This window comes from Ambystoma mexicanum, chromosome 7p, assembly GCF_040938575.1.
Source record: "Ambystoma mexicanum isolate Mex_15411 chromosome 7p, UKY_AmexF1_1, whole genome shotgun sequence".
Classification (NCBI taxonomy): domain Eukaryota; kingdom Metazoa; phylum Chordata; class Amphibia; order Caudata; family Ambystomatidae; genus Ambystoma; species Ambystoma mexicanum.
In genome coordinates, this window is record NC_090939.1 from 750,651,574 (window position 1) to 750,675,985 (window position 24,412).

The 24,412-nt window shown below is 45.0% G+C and overlaps 1 protein-coding gene across 3 annotated transcripts in view; it reads right to left on the bottom strand.

Annotated features, from left to right (window-relative positions):
* The window catches only part of CCDC138 (coiled-coil domain containing 138), a 749,637-nt gene that overhangs the window by 101,916 nt on the left and 623,309 nt on the right, over positions 1-24,412 (bottom strand). The window contains exon 14 of one of the 3 annotated variants that reach the window (XM_069636872.1): positions 7,586-7,762. The exons of 1 other annotated variant lie outside the window; for it this stretch is intronic. In XM_069636872.1, coding sequence (XP_069492973.1) covers positions 7,586-7,762 — 177 coding nt within the window. Of the gene's footprint in view, positions 1-7,585; positions 7,763-18,586; positions 18,701-24,412 lie in introns of those variants that run through there. One more of the 3 variants, XM_069636874.1, reaches the window with a different exon arrangement.

Below are 24,412 nucleotides of genomic sequence, written 5' to 3' on the forward strand. Positions count from 1 at the left end.
TTGTATCTTAACCTATGGGAAATAAAACACAATAAATGAAAACAAATTAAAAAACTGCAAAAAAAACCTATTCCTTAGAGGATTTGTTGGGGGGGCTGTATCTGGTTCAGTGCTGCTTCCTTTACAGCTTGGGAGTGAGAGCCTGGCGATGCGCCTCCTTTCCTTCCTTTTGCCCGATCCTCTGTTTGCGCAGTCCACTTTCAATCTGCCCGATTGCTAGATTGTGAAGAAGGCTATTCAGTTCACCCAAGAACCCATTTCCTGACACCGAAGCACAGACCTCAACCCAAAGTACTGCGCTACTGTTAAAAGATGCCAGACCAAATGCTGGCTACCCACACTCTATACAGCGCTCTGCTGCTCTCAAACTAGGTCTGCGCTTTAAACAATAAAATAAAAATGGAAGGGCCTTCCTTATTTTGGCAGTGCAATTTAGTGATTTCTCTAAAAGAAATGTTAACCGCAGTGAGGGTCCGTAGCGCTCAGAGAAAGGGCGGCAGATTATTGCTTTTCGCCAGCCTGCTCTGAAATTGCTGTTACCAAATAAAGAAGGCAATTTATCTGTCATGGACATAGTGCGGCGATACCGCCAAATGTATATCCTTGTACAATTCCATGTCAAGTGTAATTTTCGGTTTAGAATCTGGCACTGCAATGTATGTACTCAGAGCACCATCTTGTGGTCAGAGTGTAAAATTGCATTTGCTGTTTTCTCCTTTTGAGCCAGAGGCGCGTGCGTGTGTCATTAATTATATTCCGCAACTAAGGACTAGTGTTTTATAGATTGTGTTGCAACGAAAAATCAAGAGCTGTTATAGGTGCGATTTTATTTTGCTGGTGGCAGAACCATACACATATTCCTGTTTTTAACTGTTGCGGCCGGTACAAGGTACCATAGGTAAGGAATGCTGTAACCATCAGACGCACTATTTAACCACACTTTTGGATGCACTGTGGGCCGTTCTTAAATCGGGCATTCGGGCACCTAATGACTGAGATTCCCGCCACTCCTTTTCCCACTAATGACTGGGATTATCCACTCCACAGCCCCCAACCCACGTGGGCACTAATACTTTAATAGGCCCAAGTATTACCATCATCTGCTCTGCTGCTCACCTCATATACACCAATTAAAAAGCTCTTTTGTTGGAAATCATGCAAGATCATAGTTAATATAAAATGCATTAGTGTGCATCAAGGAAAACATGCCAAGTGTTTAAGAATATTGCAAAGCCAACAGGATGTTATGTTATTGGGCGTTTGTATAGCGCCTTATATACCATTGGTGTAATCTCAAAGCGCTGTGGGTTGAACGCCCTCTGGGTCCGTAGTCCAGGTCAGTGGAGCGAGTAGGGTAGTATATAAGGAAAGTATAATGATCGGATACGCCTCCGCTCACAGAGCACATCTGGTTGCTCTTAAACGGAGTAACAGAGGCGGGTGTCCATTTAAGATTCCAATAATCGACAGTGTTCTGTTTTAATATAGAGCCTCATGCCCGATTCCCGGAGCTTCTAGGCAGTGTAATAATAGGTGTTACCATCACCCACTTTTAATTATCCTCAATGTAGGAAGGACTGAGTCGGCCGTGCTGGGATTCGACCTCGAGTCTTGCAGGCAGAACGGATATCTAAAGGACGCACGTCACGCGCCGAGATGCCCTCTGACCAGAATTCGAAACAATTGCTCTCATGCAATTCTTTCAGACCGGAACGTCAAAGCTGCTACACTTCTGGCAGGAACCACCGCACCCAAGATGCACGATATAGGAGTCTGACAAGCATTAAAATGAGTTACAACATACCCTGCATTTCCTTCGTTTCGCCTTTTTTCCATTTTAGAATTCTGCATATGAATTTTCCAGACGTTCTCTGAAGTCTGTGCGCACTGTTCATTTTGTCTGCAAATGTCGAACTCGGGGCGTCTGCTACCTTCGGGTCTTGATATATTTTGGACCAGAAATACTGGAGCACAACACTTTCTCGAGGACCAATTCAAAAGTGTCCCCCAGTCATGAAAGACAATTCATTACTTTTGTGACAGACTACTTACGTTGTAGCCAAGGTTTGTTGTTGTTGTTGCTAAAATATGTTACAACTGGTGCATTTTAAAGAACATTTGTTCAGTAACATTTGTCAAAACTACCAGCTGCGCAGTGCGTAACTCACCAAACTAGTCCAATTTGGGCCAGAAACGGCTCCACTTTGACCCATAAAATGGATCCACGTTAGTATGTTGTCCTCGCTCTTCGGGAATTGCCCCACAGGCCAGTCAGAGCCTGTCTAGGTCAACAACTGCCACCAGCCCTGTCGACTTTGTTCAAAGATGAGGGATCCTGTGAGATTTAGTCCAGCACATCTGGAATGCCGCCAGCTGCAGCAGAACCCTGTTTTAAGTAATGTGCGTTTGCAGAGCACGGGAAGAACGTGCCCATGTTTCACCTGCAGACAACTGCGTCATCCTGTTCCTTTCAGGTACTCTTCTGATCCAAGGCATCCTCACCATTCCACCCCCCCCTACACCAATGTACTGTGTTCATTTTTTAGCACAAAGTGAAGTCAGTTAGCGCCGCAGTCTGTGTGCCCTGAACAGCAGGCTTTAGCTGGTAAAATAGCTCAGCAAGTTAAGCATTATCCCCAGAGCACTCAAATCAGCGGCAACCCACAGCAAGGTTCCAGGGTCCCTGCCCTCCTCCGGTTCTGTACTCCACATAACTCGAGCGTAAAGGGCCAGAGTGCCGTCGGCATGAGGACAGCCCGCGACTTGCTGCATGTCTAAGTGTGCGCTGCAGTGGAGTGATGTTGGTCAACGTGGGAAGGTGGATTGCTGCTGGGCAACGGTTGCAGGCACCGTAACCTCAGTGCCACACAACCTGGACATGCGTTTGGGCTCTGCAGCCGTTGAGGATGAGCTCGTTTTCTGTCTTTCAAAAGCAGACATGATTAAGGTCGTTTGGGAGGATGGCAACTTTATTTACCAGACAGAAATTACACAGTATGAGGTCCAAATGCTTTTGAGGGTGCCAGGGAGGCTGTTCCTTACCAATGTCAGCTGGAGCAATGGAGTATTAAGGACTACAGCAGGGTTGTCTAACTCCAGGCCTCGAGGGCTGGGTCCATGCCGGGTTTGCTACACCTCATTAATATTCATGAGATACATTTGCATACGATTCTAAATGCATGCAAATGTGTTCTCATGAATATTAATGAGGGATATCCTGAAAACCTGTCAGGATTCCAGCCCTCGAGGCCCAGAGATGGAGAACCCGGGACTGCAGGAAGAAGCACTCGCATCAAGCCTTAAGCCACACGATGCAATGGACCCCATTCCCGTGCTGCTCACTTTGGCTTGGAAAAATAAGCATATCCACTTCAGAGCAGTGCAGGATACCACGGCCCAATCTTTGCAGCAATGGACTGTAATTCACTGGGGAGCTCAAGAAGTTATCAGCGACGCATGGCTAACTTAATAATAAGGCAATCCGTGATGTTTGCTAGTGCTTCTTCTGTTTCTATCATGGGTCAGAATTCTGATTGGTGGACTTGCAATAGGTTGCGTTAACGTCTCCTACTAGGAGTTACTTGTGTCACAGAGGATTTGAAATACGGCCAAAGCTTTCTAGCATCTTGGCGCCTGCTGTTGGCTTTTCAGGGAAGGGGCCAATTACTGGGGGTTTCAAGAGATTGGGAACAAAACACTAGAGAAGGGATTGCCATGCACGTGAAGTGCAAGCACTGCGGACCATTGCGCTATGCATGGCTTTGCCTGCAGCCTGAATGCTATGACCTTGCTCGTAGTTTCATAAACTCGTCTAAGTTTAGTGGATATGGAGGTAGGACTGAAGTCGGTACCAGCATGAGTTAGGTATGGAGCATTTCAGGGCGGTTAAATGATGGAATGTTGCTCAGTTTGCACAGTAAATCAGTGCTTCTAGAGCAGTAACATCACAGAAAGTACTATTTCCTTCAAGAAGTTGGTTATTCATCAAAAGTACAGCGCTGTGTTTCTCCTGACTGTGTTATAATAGCATCCGTCATGCATCTCACCTCAGAGCCAGTCATGGAACCAAAACTGCCATGCTGGACTGAAAGTCCAACCTTACCAGTATTGTGGACAGAGGACACCTTGCCTTGCTGATGCTGCTGGATCTCTCAGCGACCTTTGATCTGGTCGACCACTCCTTTCTGGTGACCAGATTAAAAGATCAGGCCCGCTGTTCCAGCAGAGCAGCTCAAGGGAACACCTCCTTCCTGGGGCCCTGCACAGCCAGAGTAGCAACGGATAGATGGCGCTAACTGAATTCCAACCGCCATGACCTGTGGAGTCCCACAGGGTTCCTGTTTTGCCCCCATGCTATTTAACATCTATATTAGGCCCCTGGCGAAATAACATTCAATCTCTTCAAGTCACTCAAAATGGCGGAGTCTGTGCAATCCATGGCCTATCCAGACGCGATCACATCACGAATGCCAATAAAGCACAGGATCACTCATAAGATCTTGACAGGATCACTCATAAGATCTTGACAGGGTCACTCATAAGATCTTGACACTCTCCTACAAATGGTGGACGGCCACAGGCCCCACATATCTTACAGACCGCCTCAAAGTGAACCAGTCGGCCCTCAACTTGCAGTCCGAGGATCATTAAAAAATGGTCCAACCCAGGTAAAAATTGGTAAGATTTGGTGGTGCCAGCTACGATGCTCAGGCACCAAAAGCCTAGAACGACCTTCCACTAGCAATGAGATTGATAGGCTCACTGTCTAAATTTAAAAAACTGGTCAAGACTCACCCATTCCACTGTAAAACCAGGTTGAAGAGCATTTGCGCGCAGTCCTTCCCTCACGCCTGCACTGACCTTTTAATTGTTTGGTACTGTTCATGTCCCATGTATTTTGTGTGCCCCGAGGCCTACGGGCATGTGGAGCGCTATAATTAAAATAAAATGTTGTTGGGTTTTTTATACTGCGCTTTCTCGCCATCTGCATGCAGGGTCGAACTGGGGCATAAAATGGTCTAGGGCACCAAAGAAAGAGAGGCCCACTGTTGCAAACGGCTACTCATTCCTTTTGTGACAGATTGTAAGTGCCCAACGGGGAGGTTTTTGATAAAATGTGATGCCACTTGTGCATTTTAAAGAATATGTATTCAGTAACACTGTCAAAACTACTAGCCGCATGGTGAAGTAACTTATCAAACTGACCCATATGGGGCAAAAAGCGGCCCACACTAGCATTTTGCGTTTTTGGATCGGACATTGCCCTGTTGCTGTATAGGCCAGGAGGCATGGTCTCTTGGTGCACTGGCGGATCTGAAGACGAGGGGGCGGCTTGCTTAGCGGGGAAAGAGGCCCACTGCAAGGAAGCTTTGTGCTAAACTGGTGCAGGCCGTTTGGAAGAAGCTGGGTATTGTGCAGCACCTGGTCTTGATTCCCGGTTGAGAAAGTGAGGGAAGAAATACGGGAGGGGGCAGCAGCGGGTGCCAAGTCAACAGTGGAGTGGAATCACTTCTGGGTAAAGGACTCAGTGGAGAATCCCCAAGAGCCAATCACAGCTGGGCAAGGTCATCGTGGAACACCAGGGATCAAAATCACAGCTGCAAGAATTACAGTGAGAAAAATGGATTAGATCTGAAGACTTGGGAGAAAAACCACAATGGGGCACCTCCGAGAAATATCACAGCAGGATAGTGAGGAGCACATTCACAGCAGCCAACATTACTGTGGCACACCCGGGAGCAAACTCGCAGCACAACACTACGCAATACAATCACAGCAAGCAAAATTACATTGGGACTCTGGGTAACAAAGTCAAAATGGGACAACATCACAGTGGGAGAAGAAGGAGCAAAATCACCACAGGGACACGTGGAGCAGAATTCACAGTAAGCTAACACACTGGAGTGAGATCCGATATAGGACTAGGTGTGCAGTGCAAAACACTGGTGGAGCCACTTTAAGGCAATGCTCTTTAACTGGTCAGCGAGTTCTCTGTGTCTAGGTCACGTGGTTTTGCGGGGCATAGGTAACACAGTGACAAAACTGTGGCTTTCGGGTCCTGCATGACCTGTAGGCAGGATGGGTGCGTGATGCGCCCCACACTGCTTATTAGGCACATAGAGGGGCAGCAGAGAGTGCTGGGTGTTCAAGAGCAGGTAAGAGGCAGCAAAAGGTTCAGCAAGACTTTGGAAACACGACAAAAATGCCGTTAGAGGAGTCCTTCACAAAATTAAAATGCAGGCAGTACCCAGAGTGGACCTGTCTACTAGGGGCTGCTGCTCGGCTGGCTATGGAAACTGGCTGTAGTGTGTTTAACCCTACATTGGGTTACCTGACCGGGGCAGTCTATAAGAAGCTCAGAGGGGAAGTAGAGGGTGCTGCGAGAGGATCAGGAGTTGGTAGGTGGCAAAAGAGTCTGCAAAGTGTGGGGAACAGAATCTTTCCCGTGTTTTCATCTCGCTATTTTAACCGTTGGCGTTTTAACGGTGCTGTTTTCACTGTGGACGTTTTTGCCGCATTTCTTTTTAATGCCCTCCCCTCCAATCCCACCCCAAACACACCATGTATATATATTTTAAAGGCGGGAAAAATGGCCGTAGTGAAAACACCATGGTGAAAACGACCACCGTTAAAATAGCCGCCAGGAAAACAGCGGAACAGAACGATGGCACTGCATACGCTCTTTGCCATATCAAGCACACAGTGCTCCTGTGTTGCCCCCTTTCTCTTGCATAGCTCATTGTTGGACCACCGGCGCTTCAAGTAAGTTCCACTTTTCAAATGTCCAAGAATTTAGTTGCATCAGTTATGGGGGCCAAATCTTGCGGTCTGAAAGGGAAGGGCACACATTGGGGTTTTTTGCACGTGCATGGATTGCACTTCACGCGATTGTTATATGTGGCTTTGCAAAACATAGATCTTGGATCTCTGGGCAAGCCACTTCATCAGAGTAAACCACGCCGCTACAGCTGTTCCCGGGCCTCATTACGAGTTTGGTGGTAAATGGATGGCGGCGGCAAGTTACTTTGTGTATGTATGGCTGGCTGTTCCCCTGCTATAGACTGTTAAAACATATAAGTCCCCATATGTACCGTGCAGCCCACTCGTAGCTTTGCATTCAATATTGCAAAAGAGGCAAGGCAAGAGTCAGAGGTCATACATGACTAAGATGAACAAACACAGGACACACATCACACACACACACACACACACACACAGAGTGGATAAGTAGCTTGCATTTGCAACATCTTCTAAAGTTCTTAAGGCAAGAACATATTGTCAGTACTACACAGTATCTGCTGAAGACGCATTCCGCGGACACACATTGCGTTCCAAGCACCAAGTGGGCATCCTATATATCATCCTATATATAAAAAAAGTACACTGCACAATTGCATGGCGGTCTACACAACCTTAAGCAAACTAAATAACTCGTTCACTGGAGTAGCATGCAATGCATGCCAAATGTGAACACTGGAAGCGCCGTTCTAATAAGCAAGCATGCATTGCAATGACAGCGCAGGACTGAGAGGGGATGGTTAGCGGGCTTCTTCCTAGGGGCTAAGCTTCGAATGTCACAACTTACTTGATTCGGTGGTAAGCTGCAGTAAAACATCAAGCGCGCTGGACAGCAGTCCTTTACTGGCAGGCCGGAGGTGGCTGGTAAGAATGCCCACTGCACCATACTCTAAAAACAGGCTTTTCCCTTCATCGCTCTTCAGGTCCTTGCAGAGCGAATCAAGCGCCTGGGCCAGGTAATCCGCTGCAGAGAAACATCAACAGGGGGCAACCATTCGATCAATCCTTTCAATACAACAAAATAGGGTCCCCCCTGCCGTGCATAAATATCATTATTTCTTGCATTCGGCACTCTTAACAAATAGGAACTTGCTAAATGCAAGATTGTAAAATGGTTCCCAATGTGTATGTTCATTATAATACCTCTTCCCCTTTCTGGCAGTTGTTGCACATATTACATATTTAGAGGCTTGCCTTATCTCGGATAACTATCCATAACCTGGAGTCACAGCAAAAGTGGCAGCAAATGGACAAATAGCCTTCTCTCACATTATGCCACATGACCAACCAAACTTGCTCATAGACTCAAGATGTCAAACTTCTAAGCAGTGCCATTGCTCTGAGAAGGGCAAAACTACGAAAGCCTCGACACAGTCACTTAGCCACCTCTAAAAATGAGATGGGGGCTTCTACATAACAGAATAGATCAATGGCTGGCACCCTCTCAGTCTGCACTGTGCCTTGCAAAGCGCCCGTATTTAAGTGCTAAGGGTGTGCATGGCACGTTAGTCTAAATTCCCATAAGGAGTCATTGTAGCTTACGCCCACTCCCACAGTTAACTGCAGCATCTACAAAAGAGGTTCATGTTGAGTTTTAAATGCAGGGAAAATCACGACTTGTGCTGTAGCAGGCAAGTGTCTTGCTCCAGCAAACGATCCCTGATGAGCCAGTCGTCCACGTATGGAAAAACATGAATCAAAAGAGCCGCCACCACTGCCATCAACTTGGTGATAACACTCGGGCGGAGGTCAGCCCGAAAGGAGCACTTTCAACTGGTATTGGGCACTTTCATGAACATCAGGAACTTCCAAAGTTTGGGATTAATCGGGACATGGAAATAAGCGTCCTGAAGGTTCATGGACATCAACCGGTCCTGACCCTAGAATTCCTGGAAGATTTGCTAAAATACTAAAAGAAGACACTGGGATAAACACCACAGTCACAATAGGTATGTCCGGAACATCGAAAGCACTCCACTATACAAGGCTTACCATGGGAACGTCAACGCAGATTTCTATTACTCATGCAGACTTTAGTATCAAAAGCCTTTATTAAATTTGGTATGTACAAAAATGTATAAACTTATTTTCAACACATATGCTCATATCATACATTCATTAGAAAAATATCAACAAAAAAATCGAATTTTCTTCCTACACACAACATTGTGTAACTCCTATGTTAATTTTAACTTTCGTACTACGTCATCAACAAATCAGTAATCAAAGTCAATGTTATTAGCCCAAGGATGTATTCTTAGTACACATCATTATAAAACAATTGACATGTTTAAGTTCATAACCCCTTATTGTATAACCGTCATCAGGGGTAGAACTCTTTACCAACATGCACATTAATTAGTTCAAAGGCGTATTCTAATGGGTAGGTGAAAGTTTCCATCCTTAATCTTTCTCATTTTATCGCACACTCTGGATTCATAATTCAATCCTTGTTGTAGAAGTCTGTAGGTGACAGTCAACTACCTGAAATGATGCTTATTACTATAAATGCAGAGAATATCTATCTTGGGTATAATTAGCTGGTTAAGTTACGCAGAGGACGTCTTCTTTAAGTTTTTGAATTGTTATTCACCAGTTTAAAAATAACAAGAGCTACCATTAGTTACCGAGTTGTGGTGACGCAGTGCTAGCATGTCAAGGATGACACAAAAATATGAAATGACCTTGGTGGCAGGTCTTTTATGTTCCTTATTCTTGTGCAATGCTTGTGTTTAGCTATTTACAAGATTCAGAGTCACTGTTCCAATAGTCCTTCCTTCCATCTAAAGACCCCAAACACAAAGTTATATGTTTTTATTAGTTTATTCTATACCATGGCCTTTTCTGAAATGCACCAAAAATGTGCTAATTAATTCATTAGAACGCATTGCGTTCTGAAAGATTTGCTTCAACGTTACCATCCTGAATGTGTCCTTTCTTAGGCAGTTTGCCACGTCTAGACAGGATTGAAAGGACTGGCATGCCTTGCTATCGACGACCATGACCAAAAAGCAACCTCCGATTTCCCCTTCAGGAAACAGAGAGCAGCCTCAGATGACAGATCCCAGGATAGGAGAGCACAAGCGCCATACTGCCTGATGTGTAAAAATGTACTGTAATTGGTTATTTATATCGTGCTTAATACCCAGAGGTTTCTAAACACGGACCCGGGGATCGAACCTGTGTTGCTCCGTGTCGTCTTGCCTCCAAGGCGAGGGTGTTGCCCTTAAGCTATCCTCCCGAAACAATGCTGGCTGCACCTATCGTCTTAATTGTCTGTTCGGTTGCAAGGTTGGAAAAGAGGTGGAGAACTTAACATTGACCATAGCGGCTGGCACCACTAGCCTCTCTGGGGCCAGATCCCCGACAAGAAAACTGGGTTAGAACGCGCCGGTTTGTACTTCTTGGTCAATTCCAAGTGAATTGGCCAGCAAGGAGTCAACCACAATTAAACAAACCAATCTGCTTTGGACACATTTAATGGCAGGGCTGTTATCCTTTTGCAGACCTTTGTCCAAAATATCTGTTTGGTTATAATGAATCAACTTGAAGGGTGGTCCAACTCCCAACGCCTCTACCACTGTTTTGATAGTCATGGGAAAAGCAGCATTTAGATGACCATGAGTGGAAGTCTGCTGCATGGCTACATCCGGAGATGTGTTCAACTCGCTAATATGATATGTTATGGCATTTATAACGCGCCTATACACAAGTGTTTCAAGGCACGACGAGGCAAGGGAGTGGGAACAGAGGGAAGACAGAGACAACGATCTTACTAGGCCAGGTGTCATTCAGATCACGCAAGTGCAGGGGACAGGGGGAAGGGGAGCAGTGTGGGGGGAGGGGACAGTGCAGTACAGGGAAAATAGAATACATAAAAATAAAATAGACAAAATAAGCAATAAGTAAAAGTACGACCAGCTGGTGGCAATTGCAAGGGTAGGTTCAGAGATCAGGTTTCAAGTGCTGGTAGGGGACTGTAGGGATACAGAAAACAGTCCCCGAGTGCGTGGGGTTGCCAGGGAGGCAGTGCAGGTGTGCAACTGGCGCAGGAGGGGGCCTGGGCCCAAGATCAGAGGGTGGCCAGGTAACCTGTGCAGTTACGTGCAGTTTCAGCCGAAGTTCAGCAGGGGAGAGGAAGAGAGAAAACAGAAGCAAAGAGGAAGGTTTTGAGGTGCTTCCAGGACCGGAGATCGCTCTCCTCAAGTTTCAAGGAGGCAGGGAGGCTGTTCCAAAGGGAGGCCCCAGCCGAAGAAAGATCTACCACCAACTCGTTGCTTGGAGAAGCGACTGACCCTGAGGGAGTTGGAGGCAGATGAGCGAAGAGCTCGAGAAGGAAGATATTAAGGAAGAGAGAGTTTAAGGGATTGCGGCCCCAGTCCCCAGAAGGTCTTGTGGACAATGCAGAGGGTTTTGAACTTAATCCTCGCAGCCACTGGGAGCCAGTGCAGAGATTTCAGGCCTGGAGAGATACGATCCCTGGGCTTGAGGCCAAGGACAAGTCTCGCAGTCCTGTTCTGGATGAGTTGCAGAGGGCGGAGAGTAGAAGCAGGCAGATTTAGGAAGAGGCCGGTATATAGACCAGCCTAGAGAGAACCAGAGCTCTGGAGACAGTGAGCTTCTGGGGGAAGGAGAGGAAAGGAAGAATACCTCAGAGGAGGTGCAGCTGGTAGTGTGATTTCTTAGAGACGTCGGAAATGTGAGGAGAGAAGGAGAGTGTGGAGTCGAAGATGACCCCAAGGTTTTTAGCCTTGCAGGTGGGAGCAGGAAGAGGGCCAAGAGAGGCCAGCCAGAGAGTGACAGGAAAGGAGGGAGCAGGTGTGCCGATTAGGAGAATCTCAGTCTTACTGGCATTGAGGCAGAGGTCACTGGCGGTACACCACTCCTGCATAGCAGACAGAAAGTCAGAGATGAGAGAAGGTGGCTGAAGGTAGCCTGAAAATGAGCTGAAAGGTGGGGCAGAGAGCGGCAATATGGTGGGCAAGAAGTGGAAGGTATTGGTTGAACAGCCAGGGAGAGAGTTTAGACCCCTGGGGACACCACAGGTAGAGAAAAAGATAGAGGAGAGGAAGGACCCAAGTTGGACCTGGGAGGGTCGATCAGAGAGGAAAGAAGTCAGCCACACCAAGGCCTGACCGGTGATTCCCAGGTTATCACAGAGTCGGTTGAGCAGGATGGCATGGTTGACTGTGTCAAAGGCAGAAGAGAGATCAAGTAAGATGAGGACACAGAGGGTGTTATATCCTATAAATAATAAGGAATAGGGTTCTTACCTGTAACTCTTGTTCTCCAGTATTGATATCTTTCATAGATTCACATGCTATTTGAATATTCCCCCTCATTAGGCAGGAAATTCTTGGTAACATTAAAGCAGTTTTCATTTGAATTTGAAAACCGGCAGTCACTTTAGTGATCTCTTGAGTTGTTTTGGGTCATTTAACCCATTAGCCAGTAGGCAGTGTCTCCCTTAGCTCCACCCCTGGAGGACATATTCAGATTTGCATATCGCACTTGAAAGTGCCAAGAACAGCCACATGCAAGGTAGGTATGATGGTTGCACATGAATCTATGAAAGATACCAATGTTGGAGAAAAGGAGTTATCGGTAAGTAGCTTATTCCTTATCCAGCATTGGATCTTTCATAGATTCCATGCTCTTTGAATAGAATACAAAGCAGTATACACATATCCATACAATGCAGAATGGTCTCACCTTCAGGAAAAACTTACCTTATGTAAACAGATGATGGAGCACTCCTTGTCTGACCCTAGATATCTCCATGGAGTCTGTTGATGCTGTAAAATCACGTGAAGGTGTGAACAGACCTCCATGTAGCCGCCCTGCAGATGTCCACCAGTGGGGCACTGGAGAGGAAGGCAGTGGGGGAAGTGATGACAGTATGAAATGCAAGCAGACAGCCATCGGGAGATGGAGGACTTAAAACAGCCCCTTGCCCAGAGCCGTCGGGCATCACTAACAACTGAGATGATTTGCGGTACGGGCAACATAATACTTTAAAGCCTGCATAACATCCAAGGAATGTAGGGAGCGTTCCGCCAGAGCTGAAGGAGAGCGAAAGAAGCATTGAGATGGAATGACAAAGGCACCTTGGGCATGAAGGCGGGATTTGTTTGTAGAAGGCTCTTGGACTTGTGAAACACAAGATAGGGTGTCTTGCAGGATAAAGTTTGGATCTATCCCACTGCTCTGGCAGAGGAGATGGCGACCAAGAAGGCAGTCTTTCACAATAGAAATGCAATGCACGCTTTGTGTAAGGGTTCAAATCTGGGCCCTTTTGACTTGGAAATAACAACATTCAACTCCCAAGCAGGAGCCAGTGCCGGCATTAAGGCACAAAAGAGGCCCTTGAGGAATTACTTGATAAGTCAGTAAGACCATAACGAAGGCGTGCTAGAGGTGCAAGCAAACTTTGAAATCACAGCTTGATAGACTTTTGCAAGACCAGTGCAGGCCAATGACAGTAGGTAAGGCAGACTGTCTTTAGCCTGGAAGCTGAAGGGATCAACATTACTGGTGGTACACCAAATCGTGAAACACTTGCTATTATAGCAAGAGACTGTAGAAGGCGCACAAGCCTTACCAAGAATGTCCCTCAGTCCTGAGGCATGGGGACGTGTCAGAATTCTAGGGAAGTAGGAGGTGGGCCGTCAGATTGAGTGAAGTCAAGCCGTGGTGTAGGACCACTCCCTTGTCCCAGGGGAGAAGACAGAGGTGCCGATGAGAGAATAAGGAGGTCCGAGAACCAGAACTGTCCTGGCCAGGCCGGGGGGCACTAAGATCAGTTTGCACTGATGTTGTCTGAAAGCATGGAGGAATCTCGGAATGAGTGGAAACAGAGGGAATGCGTAAAAAACTTGTTGGTCCACGGGAACATGAAGACAGCTCCCAGGCTTCCGGCTTGGGGGAATCTGCTGGGGAATGCACAGCATTTTGTGTTTTCCTTAGTGGCGAATAGATCCATCTACGGAACACCCCATGTTTGGAAGATGTGCAGAACTTGATTGTGGAGGAGTACCACTCGTGGCAGGAGCATAGTTACATGCTGATGGAGCCGGCCACCGAATGGTGTATGCCCAGCAGATGAGATGGACAGGAACATCCCATGTGCCAGGGCCCATTTCAATAGCTCTCAGAGAACAGGCAATCAGATGCCACCCTGTTTTCATATGTAAAACATGGTGGTCACGCTGTCTGTGAACATCCAAACAACCTTCCACTGCAGATGGAGGAGAAGGGACTTCAGTGCCCAGAACACCACTCTAATTTCCAGGATGTGGATGTGTAACAATTTCTCATTCTGTTACCAAAGGCCTCTGGACTGGCAGCTGCCAGTGTGGGCTTCCCAGCCCTCCATGGATGCATCAGTCAAGACTGTGATCTGATGGAGTGGCGGTTGAAAAGGCACTCCCACTGAGGTTAGCGAGTACTGACCATCAGTGCAGGACATCGTAGAAGGGTTGTGTAAGGAACACTTTGTCGCCCTAGTCTTGGAAGACTTGTTTCCAACGGGTGTCTAGGAACTCCTGAATAGGCCTCATCTGAATCCGGAAGCCCTGTAATAGAGCGATGGAGGAGGACATCATGCTCAAGAGGAACTTCAGGCTGTGCACGGTCTTAACCTGCTTTTTTGAGAGAAGGTTTGGTTTGGCAAGACTTGAACCTGTCGGCCGGCATAGTTTTCAGCTGTGCTCCCAGGAGTAGTATTTACTGAGAAGGAACCAAGCAAGATTTGCTGCAATTGATGGAGAATCCCAGTGTGGATAAACAGCTTATCGTTGCTTCAGGGTGTTCGAGAGCTTGCGAAAGGGACGAGGCCGTGACCAACCAATTATCGAAGTATGGGCGCACATGGACCCCTGAACGACAGAGGTGCGCTGCTGCAGGAGCTGGGCATTTTGAGGCATACCCTTGCAGTTGATTTTAGGCAGAAGGTTAGGATCTTGAACAAATATTGCAGTACCACCACAGTAGTCCTCAGAAATTTTCTGTGGCAGCAATGAATAAGCACGTGAAAGTATGGGTCCACCAAGTCCAGTGATGACAACAAATCCCCTTGTTGCAGTTGACAGAGGATGTGTTTCAGTGTGACCATATTGAAAGTCTGGTATTGAATGAACTTGTTTAAGTGCTGAAGATGCAAAATCGGTCACCAACCATATGATTTTTTCTGTACAAGGAAGTACCTTGAGTAAATGCCTGAACTCCAGTGTGAGCGGGGGAAGCGCTCTACAGCTCTTTTGGAAAGGAGCACATGGATTTTGCACAGTAGCACTGAAAGATGGCTCTCCAACCTTGTGTAGGGTGGAATGTTGGACAGTTGTTGCAGGAATTCCAGAGTGTGGCTGTGTCGGAGTAAGGAGAGCACCCACTTGTCCATGGTGATGTCATGCCACTAGTCGATGAAACAAGACGCCCTCCCACTGGGGTATTGAAGTGGTGGGGTGGACCCATGCCCTTGCCTGGGTGGAACCACAGTGTCGCTGGCTGTCCCTGTAGGACTGAGATTTTCCTTTGAAATTATCTCTGGTGGCATAGGTGCTTGAGCGATAAGATTGTGATCTACAGGTCGGCCTGTAGTCACGGAAGGACCTGGAAAAATATGATTTTCCGTAACAAAAAGGACTGTCAGCGCTGCAGTTAGGTACTGTGAGGAGTCAGAAATCAAACTCTGACACAAGTTAGCCACATTTTTGGTAAAAGACTTATTGAAAATAAAAAAGGGTTGGGAAAATTCCTCTCTGACCCTACTCGCTCTAAAAGGAATTTCACTACCTGAACCAAAAACTAAGGATTAGTCGGAGTCAGAATGTGCAAAATGAAAACAGTCCTGTGTCCAAAGTTTTATTCAGACCCTCACACTAAAACTAAACTTCTAGGTGAAACGGGAAATGTCTTTAACCATGGAATTTTTGGGAAAGATATCACAAAAAAAAAAGAATAACTGGCTTTCAACATAACATTTCTGCATATAGGTTCTTGCTCCAGAGGATGGTTCCCATCCCCTGGATTCGTCTCGGTTCTCTGAAGATTCAGGTTCAACAGTTCCTTGTGCCTTTCTTGGCTCACAACAATATATCTGAAGTTCACATTCAACAGTTCCTTATGCCTTACTTGGCCCACACCAATGTTGAAGTAAAAAACGTGTCTTGACCTTGCAATTATTATCTCTTTTGAAAATCTGGTTCATACAATCCTTTCCATGACCTGATGTTCCTCTCAGGACCAGTTGGTTGAACAACACAATCCTTCACTTTTATCGAACACAGTTCTCCAGTTTAATAATGTTATTAATTTTAAATAAGAACATAATGATGAACAACAAATCGGTGATCTAAGAAAGGTACATCAAATATTCAAAGAACATGTCAGAACCGAGTAAAACAGAGAGTCAATAAGCGTTATTTAAATCCAAGTCAATAAATGGGAGACGAATACAGGGGAAAATCAAAGACCAAAAGGACATGAGAGGACACACGAGGGAAGGAGAGAAAATAACGATATAATATCAATATGCAATTAAAAACTAATTTTGAGAATTAAGATATTGATTAAATAAATTAAATGTTTTGTTAAACTTGTGCATAACATCAAAAGAAGAGGCATAGCATTTATCGATCCGGAGTATGGAGAAAATGCAATTCACCAAACATACAATAAATTGGCTGTATTTTTCCAATTAAAAGAAATATTCTTAAAAGCAATACAAATGAACAAATTAAATAGCGGCGGAGATTCAATGCAACTGATGTCAGGATTAACAATAGTTCCAATCATTAGGTTGGCAAGTGTTAAGGGTTCTGATAAATTAAAAATAGTTTGTAGTTGAGACCAAATCAAAGTCCAAAAGGTATGTACATATTTACAATGAAAAATTAAATGTATGAAATCAGCATTGGGTTGCGCACAAGACCAGCAATTATCAGTTGCATTGTCGATGACTTTGGCAATGTGGGTTGGAGTGAGGAAAGCATGAAAGATAAAAAACGGGTTTGAGTAACATTGGTGGCAATAGAAATTGAGTGACATCAATTCCAAATTTTGTTCCAATGCTCAGGAGTAGGTTTTAGGCCCCACTCAGTTTCCCATTGCCTTCGTTATTAGCATTAAGTGGGGAAGCAGAAGGAGGATCTCGCAGGAAAGCATAGAATTTGGAGACATTAGTAACTGGATTGCTAATCAAAAAATTAAGATATGGGGTGGGAACTTTCTGATAAACAGTGGACTTCAGTTTAATAATAGAATTGATAAGACACGTGTAAAATGGAAGATCTGAAGATAGTAGTTGGAATTGTGCACTTAATTGTGAGAAGGGAATTGGTTCGGAGCTATGGTATAATTGTTTAACAAATTTAATACCAGCTGAATACCATCTATGAATAATGGTGATGTTAAATTTGGTGGGATTTTGTTTGTTGAACCAGAGAAAAAGATCATTATTGTTAATTATTGTGAAAGAGTTTGGTGGGAGTTTACTCCACATGGTTTTGAAAAATACACTTCTCATTACCTGGTATTCTCCCCTGCAGGACTTCTTAGGTTAACATTCTTGTGATGGTTACCTGGTGTACTCTCCTGCCAGGACTTTCTTATATTCACAGGGGATCTCTGCCCTTTTCCAGAGTCACACACACACTTTGTTCGCAAATATGTCTTGCGGATATATAATCCGGTCCTGGGATTTCCTACGTTTGCACAATTTGAACCTATCTGCTTGCAAGGGTTTTATTTTCAATTTGTTTCCCATTTTAATGTCACATACATTCCCTCTTCCTCTCTCGCCTGCTTGTTGTTCATTCACTTGCATTTGGCATACCCGCCTACATGCCCCAGGCTCCCCACGCCCTCTGGGAAGACTCACCGGCGTTCGTTGGTGTTGCTGTATGCTCCTGCAGTCAACCGAAGTACTTTCATCCGCTTCCTTCTTGCGGCTGCATTTGCCTGGTTTTTCGGGTCTCGCAGCTTCCACTTCGCTCCAGGATCCGGTAAGGAAAGCGCTGCTCTTGATAACCTGTAAACGTCCAGGAGTCCCTCAGCATGTTTTCCTTGCTCTACAGCCTTCCCCTTCTTCGCTGGTGAGGTGCCTGGGCCCACCACGCCCTTTGGTATGCCCAACCTCACAGAGAGACGTAGTTCTCTCCCACCAGCAGCACACATTGATGTCCTGCTTCACTTGCCTTTTAAACTTCCCGGGCATAGATGCGTATGAATAAACACTAGAAAACTCACTGTGCCTGGGGCTTTTTTCATTCTGCTTTGCTTGTTTCTTTTTCGTCTTTGTCCCAGTACTTCCAGGTTTTGGAATTGGTTCAAAAGAATTGAATAGACATTTCTAGTAGTAGTCTTAAATGGTAAATGATTCTTGGATGGATGGTAGATGGAATTGGAGAGAGTGGTTTCCCTATTCTTCATGGGAGGAGTGGGCATATAACAATGGGCTATGAGGGTATTAGATATGGGAGGGGTATTTTCAGGAGAAAATGGGGCATACTCTGTATCATCCGATGAAGCTATGACGTCTCCCCCATGTGATCCTCGCTTGTTTAGCCGCCACCAACCGTCAGGATCAAGTAGCGGCTGCTATCCCTGGACATGTGGGAGGAGGTCACCGCTAGAAAATCAGTGATAATTCCATCAGATTCATCACAGTACCCGAAGACCAAGCAGTGTCTGTGTCAGTCTTGATGGCAAGGACGGAATTGTCTGCCTTTTTCTGAAGAGAGCCTCACCATCGAAAGGCATGTCAACAATCTTTGCTTGAATGTCCAGACAAATGTTAATTGCCTTGCATCATCCCTGGCGGCACAGAACTACACACATAACAAAGGAATCCGTTCCTGTAGATTATGTTCTTTACACAATAAATCACTTCCAGACTATCCATCTGCAAAAATATATATTACAAATGTTAATCAAAATATATACTTCATTCTTACCAAATGTATAAAAATGCAAATGAATGCACGAAGACGTACAATTATGCATGCATGTAAAGTATACTACATGGACCTCAACCAAGAATAACCACGCACAATACAGAACAAATACTCATACCAAATAATGAAATTTACAATAACACGAATGTCCCATCACCAAGTGACAGCTGGGAAAAATAATAATTTTTTTACCACAAAATACTTAGTGCCACAAACAAAAAAACAATATAATAGATTTTAAAAAAAACAGTCTTTTGTGAAAAACAGCCAAAACACAACCCAAGCCCTGCAAACGCCGATTGCTTGCAGGTTCTATGCCCAACATGTTTCTGTCCCTAAAATTATTACGAACATTCTTCAGAGGCGGTTATATGGTGGCTTGTGTTCTTTTGTTACCATAAATATCCCATTCTAGGAGTGGAGTGCTTCTTGGCCTTTCTGTGATACAAAAAAAACCTTCTAATTGTATTTATCGTCTGGAAGCGTGGAAGAATAATCTTCCAACATACATTTTTTTGAAAAAAGAAATTGTAACAATAAACAACATCATTTTATATTGAATGTTTATCTGTTGATTAGACCCATCTGGGGTAACATTCATGGAATCTCAGTGCTAGCGAACATACACAAGAGCTTCTCTCCAGTGGGAACCAGCAAATGCTGCCTATTGCCACCACCAGTTTAAAAGAAACTTTCGAAAAATGCCTAACCTCTTTAATGTTAGAGGAAGGGAACTCGTCCCGCACTGCTGATTTCCTGCACTCTTTATGAAGAACTAGTGTTTAGGCACACTCGTTTGAACACACAATCTATACAAAATGTAGTAAATACCAGTCAGGGATGCACAAAGGAATAGCTGGCATACAAGTGCATGAAATGTCAATGCCAATCTATCTGTGTATTTTTTAACAGGTGAAAGTTCCTATCAGACCGTCTTAGAAAAGCGGAGTCTGACTTCACCACACGCCTGAATGAGAAACGCAGAGCATGTTGCTCTTTCCCATGAACCTATGGAAGGAGAAAAATTGGGTCATTATTGCCGGTACAAGGGCAAGTGGTTTAGCATAATCACTTCAATTGTGAGTGCCCGTCCTGCCCATCTACGTGTGCTTGTGTGAAAAACCATACGAGTAAGGTCAACACAGAGGCCCTGAAAAGTTTGTATCCAGGAGCGAGTAGATTCAGTAGATTCACTGCATATGCACATACCACTAGCATTGTGCGAACACTGCAACATGTGGTAACAAAACCAAACTGACACGTGATCATACTTACAGCAGCAAGAAAAACAGACTAAGGATGAATAATGAAAGTTAAAGAATGGACTGCATTCTACGTTGAGAGAGCGCACCATTGTTTATGTCGAAAATGCAAAAATAGCTCTATCGATGGAAAAAAATGAGTGCTGCCCACCTATACACACTTTCATTAATACCTGTAATATGACTTTGTGAGAAAAATCTTGTTTGTATTCCCAATATAACATGGTTTCATTTTTATTAGTACCCTTTGTCTGTACCAGAACCGTCTATGTGAACTCGTCTTCAGAATGTTGTTGTTCCACAAACAAAGAGGTGGTTTTGGGGAGATCCTGCACTCTTGGGTGCAGGGCCGAAGGCCATGCACCCAATAATACACTTGTACCTACCTTATGAGGTATGTTCTGTGGCCTCCTTGTACACACAGAAAATGAGGGGTCCAATAAGGCCAGTATTTCAGCCTGTGCAGTGCACGGGGGAGTCGTTAGATTTGTAAGGACACATACTTTACTGTTTCCGATGGCTATTATTACATTCATTAGTACGCTGCCATAGTTGGCACATGCTAAGGTGGTTGTGGCCAGGGTCTAGAATCTTGGATGCATGGCCATCGGCCCAAGGCCGAAGGCCTTACTTCCAAGACTGTAGGCCCTGTCCACAACCACCGCCGCATGTGGCACCCATGCATACACCCCTTGTGTTGCATTTTTATTGGCAAGTTGTGGGGAGTGTGTGCAGTGTTGGGTGCATGGCCAAAGGCCATGCACCCAAGAACAAAGTGTTGGATGTGGGGAGAATCTGCATTCTTGGGTGCAGGGTCGAAGGCCTTGCACCCAATAGTACACTTGTACCTACTTTATGAGGTATGTTCTGTGGCCTCCTTGTACACACAGAAAATGAGGGGTCCAATAAGGCCAGTATTTCAGCCTGTGCAGTGCACGGGGGAGTCGTTAGATTTGTAAGGACACATGCTTTACTGTTTCCGATGGCTATTATTACATTCATTAGTACGCTGCCATGGTTGGCACATGCTACGGTGGTTGTGGCCAGGGTCTAGAGTCTTTGATGCATGGCCGTCGGCCCAAGGCCGAAGGCCTTACTTCCAAGACTGTAGGCCCTGTCCACAACCACCGCCGCATGTGGCACCCATGCATACACCCCTTGTGTTGCATTTTTATTGGCAAGTTGGTGGGAGTGCGTGCAGTGTTGGGTGCATGGCCAAAGGCCATGCACCCAAGAACAAAGTGGTGGTTGTGGGGAGAATCTGCACTCTTGGGTGCACACATGCTACGGTGGTTGTGGCCAGGGCCTAGCGTCTCGGATGCATGCCCGTCGGCCGAAGGCCTTACTTACAAGACTGTAGGCCCTGGCCACAACCACCACCACATGTGCCACCCATGCACACACCCGCAGTGTTGCATTTTGATTGACAAGTTGTGGGGAAGGTGTGCAGTCATGGGTGCATGGCCGAAGGCCATGCAACCAAGAACAAAGTGGTAAGTACTAGATTTGGAAGACACTGCACTCCCATTCCATGTGAGATCTACAGACATACACCTAGGAGGGAAGCCTCTGGGCAGAGGTACTGAAGGATATCACACCTATAGAATAACCCCCACTACCACACATCACCAAGGTGGTTGTGGGGAGACCCTGCACTCTTGGGTGCATGGCTAAAGCTCATGCACGCAAGACTGAAGTCATAAGCAGTGGAGTTACAAGTTAATATGGGTGTGGTGGATTGTGGTCGTTGTGTTGATGCCCTAGTTCCTTCACTTAATGGCTGGAGACGATGGCCCGAAAAGTAAATTTATAAGCATCTTATTTACAAGGACCATGTTTTACATATGCAGCGATGGTTGTGGATAGGAACTGTACTCCTTGAAACTTGGTTGTAAGGCGTAGGTGATAGCTTACTCACCGCTGATAAAAGGCCAGCCTACCGGCACTGCAGCATATTGCTACCATAGATTAGACGAGTAGATTCCAAAGTGTAGAAAATGCCTGCCAATATACTTACTCCTTACTTTGTTCAGAATCGATAAACTTTTTTTAAGTACGTACTTGGCGGAAGCATCACTTTGTCCATTTCTGTGATGAAAGAAAAAGGTGTGTTAATGTTTGCAGTTTTTCCACATTTACCACATTGCATAGTAGACAGTTAACTTTTTTTTTTCAGACCCTCATATTTAGTTTACAAACCAGTGCACTGTGCATTGCGCTCAGTTTCTGTGTTTGCTTTTCAAATCTTTGGGTCTGGGAAAAAAATCCTTCTCGGATTTAAAAAAACCTTCATTTCTTATGCAACTAAGTACTTCATTTTTTCCTTTCAGTGTTTTTTTCTTTTTTCTGATCAATGTTATGTTTGTTGCCTTCCTGCCCATTTTTAACAACAGTTAGATACCTGTAGGCGTATTCTAACTGTGCATTTGTTCCTACAGATTTTTGATACTCATTCATTTGTGTCGTTGTTACATCCTGTTTCCTTCATCTTTCCCATTAATGTTTTCTTTGTTGTCTTCCTGACGATTTGTAACAACACTTAGATACCTATAAGCGTATTCTACCTGTGCTTTTGTTTCCAACGATCTGTGATAATCATTTGTGTCATTCTTCCATCCTCTTGGGTAGTTAGATACCTGTGGGCGTATTCTAACTGGTTGTAGTCTTTCACATACTTTGTTGACAATTTTGAAGTACACATTATTTCGTAAAGTTTGGCTTCAAGAACATCAAATACGCATTTGTTAGGTTAGCTGGCAACCTCTGCTTTAGAGTAATGGTGCTATCATTACATTCAAACCATCCAGAATTCTTTTTAATGTATGCAGTGTAGTGACCTGCATTGGTTGTAGCTCCTGAATGGTAGATTATTCCTACTGTTGTAAAGGTTTTCTTTCCAAGTAACACTTGACCTTGTGTAAATCCAGTTAGTTTGCAGTTGTTTTTGGTGCCATCTGCATTATAACATAGAAGCAGAAGTATTATGTAGGCACTATGTGATTGTATCAGTAAGGTAGAGCGATTGTCTGAATTGCAAATACTACATAATCTGCCATGGTCTGCATTTTGTACAAGTTGCTGAAATGGAATGCTCTCACAATTTGGTATGGAAATATACACAAATCGCTCATTTGGGATTTCTTCCTGCATCACTTTGTTACAGAGAGTGCATGTATGTTTCCATGTGTACGAAATTTGGAAGATTTCATTTACAGGTATGCTTTTGTTTTCCAATACTAATAGTATGTACATTAGAAATTCTTGTGGATCTTCTTGTGAGTTCATAGTGAATCTCACCATTCCAGCACAGTCGTCCAATTGTTGCCTTACTTCATGAACACTGTATGTGTTGTCAGGATTGCTTGTTGCATTTCTATGCAGCACTAACATTTGCAAACACAATTGGTCTGTGCAGGAAAATATTGTTCACAATTAGTCGGTAAAATGTGTTCTCCACACATTCCACATTGACACAGAAGGAAGATATGTGATTCTACACTGCACCTTGGCTAACGAAGAATGCTTGCTTGCTAACTCATACACGCCCAACACCGATTCCCCCGAATTTATAGACGCAATGTCCGCCATCCTCATGAGATATGTAGAAGTCCCCATTATATGGGGGGTGACATGAATCTTATACTGGATAATACACACACACACACACACACACACACAGGAAAGGGACTATATTTTCTATTCAACGGTACACGACAGTTCCTCAAGAATAGATCTGTTCCTCCTGTCTGGTAACCGTGTGGGCAGGGTCTCGGAAGTCAAGATCCTCCCGCATACTATCTCAGATCACTCTCCCGTGCTGCTGCAGATCCAGCTGGGTATTGCAGTGGCGGTTCGTCCCGCCTGGCGCTTCAAATCTAACGCCCTTTCTGACATCATCTTTAAAGCCGAGATCCTTTCGGACATAAACGCCTTCTTTGAAAACAACAATATGTCCGATACACCCGAAGGGACACGCTGGGAGGCATTTAAAGTTTACATCAGACAGATGTGTATCTCTAGGGAGGCCTGGGTCCTCAAAGCCATAAGGCAGGCCTTAAATAACTCAGAATCCAGGCTCAAAACCCTGGAACAGGAGTACGTTTCTACACCTGCTTCAGAAACCCTTGCTAAGATTAGAACCAAACTTGAACAATTTGAGTCACTCGCGTTAAGTGAGGTGCGATATTATGCTCGTCCTGTGGCTGCCCGAAAGTATGGTGAAGGGGACAGGCCGAGTAGAACCCGGGCCAAGTTGGTGCGTGCGGAGGGAGGCAAAAGCCGAATTGATAGCACCATTGATGAAAAGGGTCCAAGACATTGGTCGGACCAAACCATCCTATACGGTCCCCAGCCCGAGCACACCGCCTGGATGACCTGTTAGAATCTATTCCTATGACC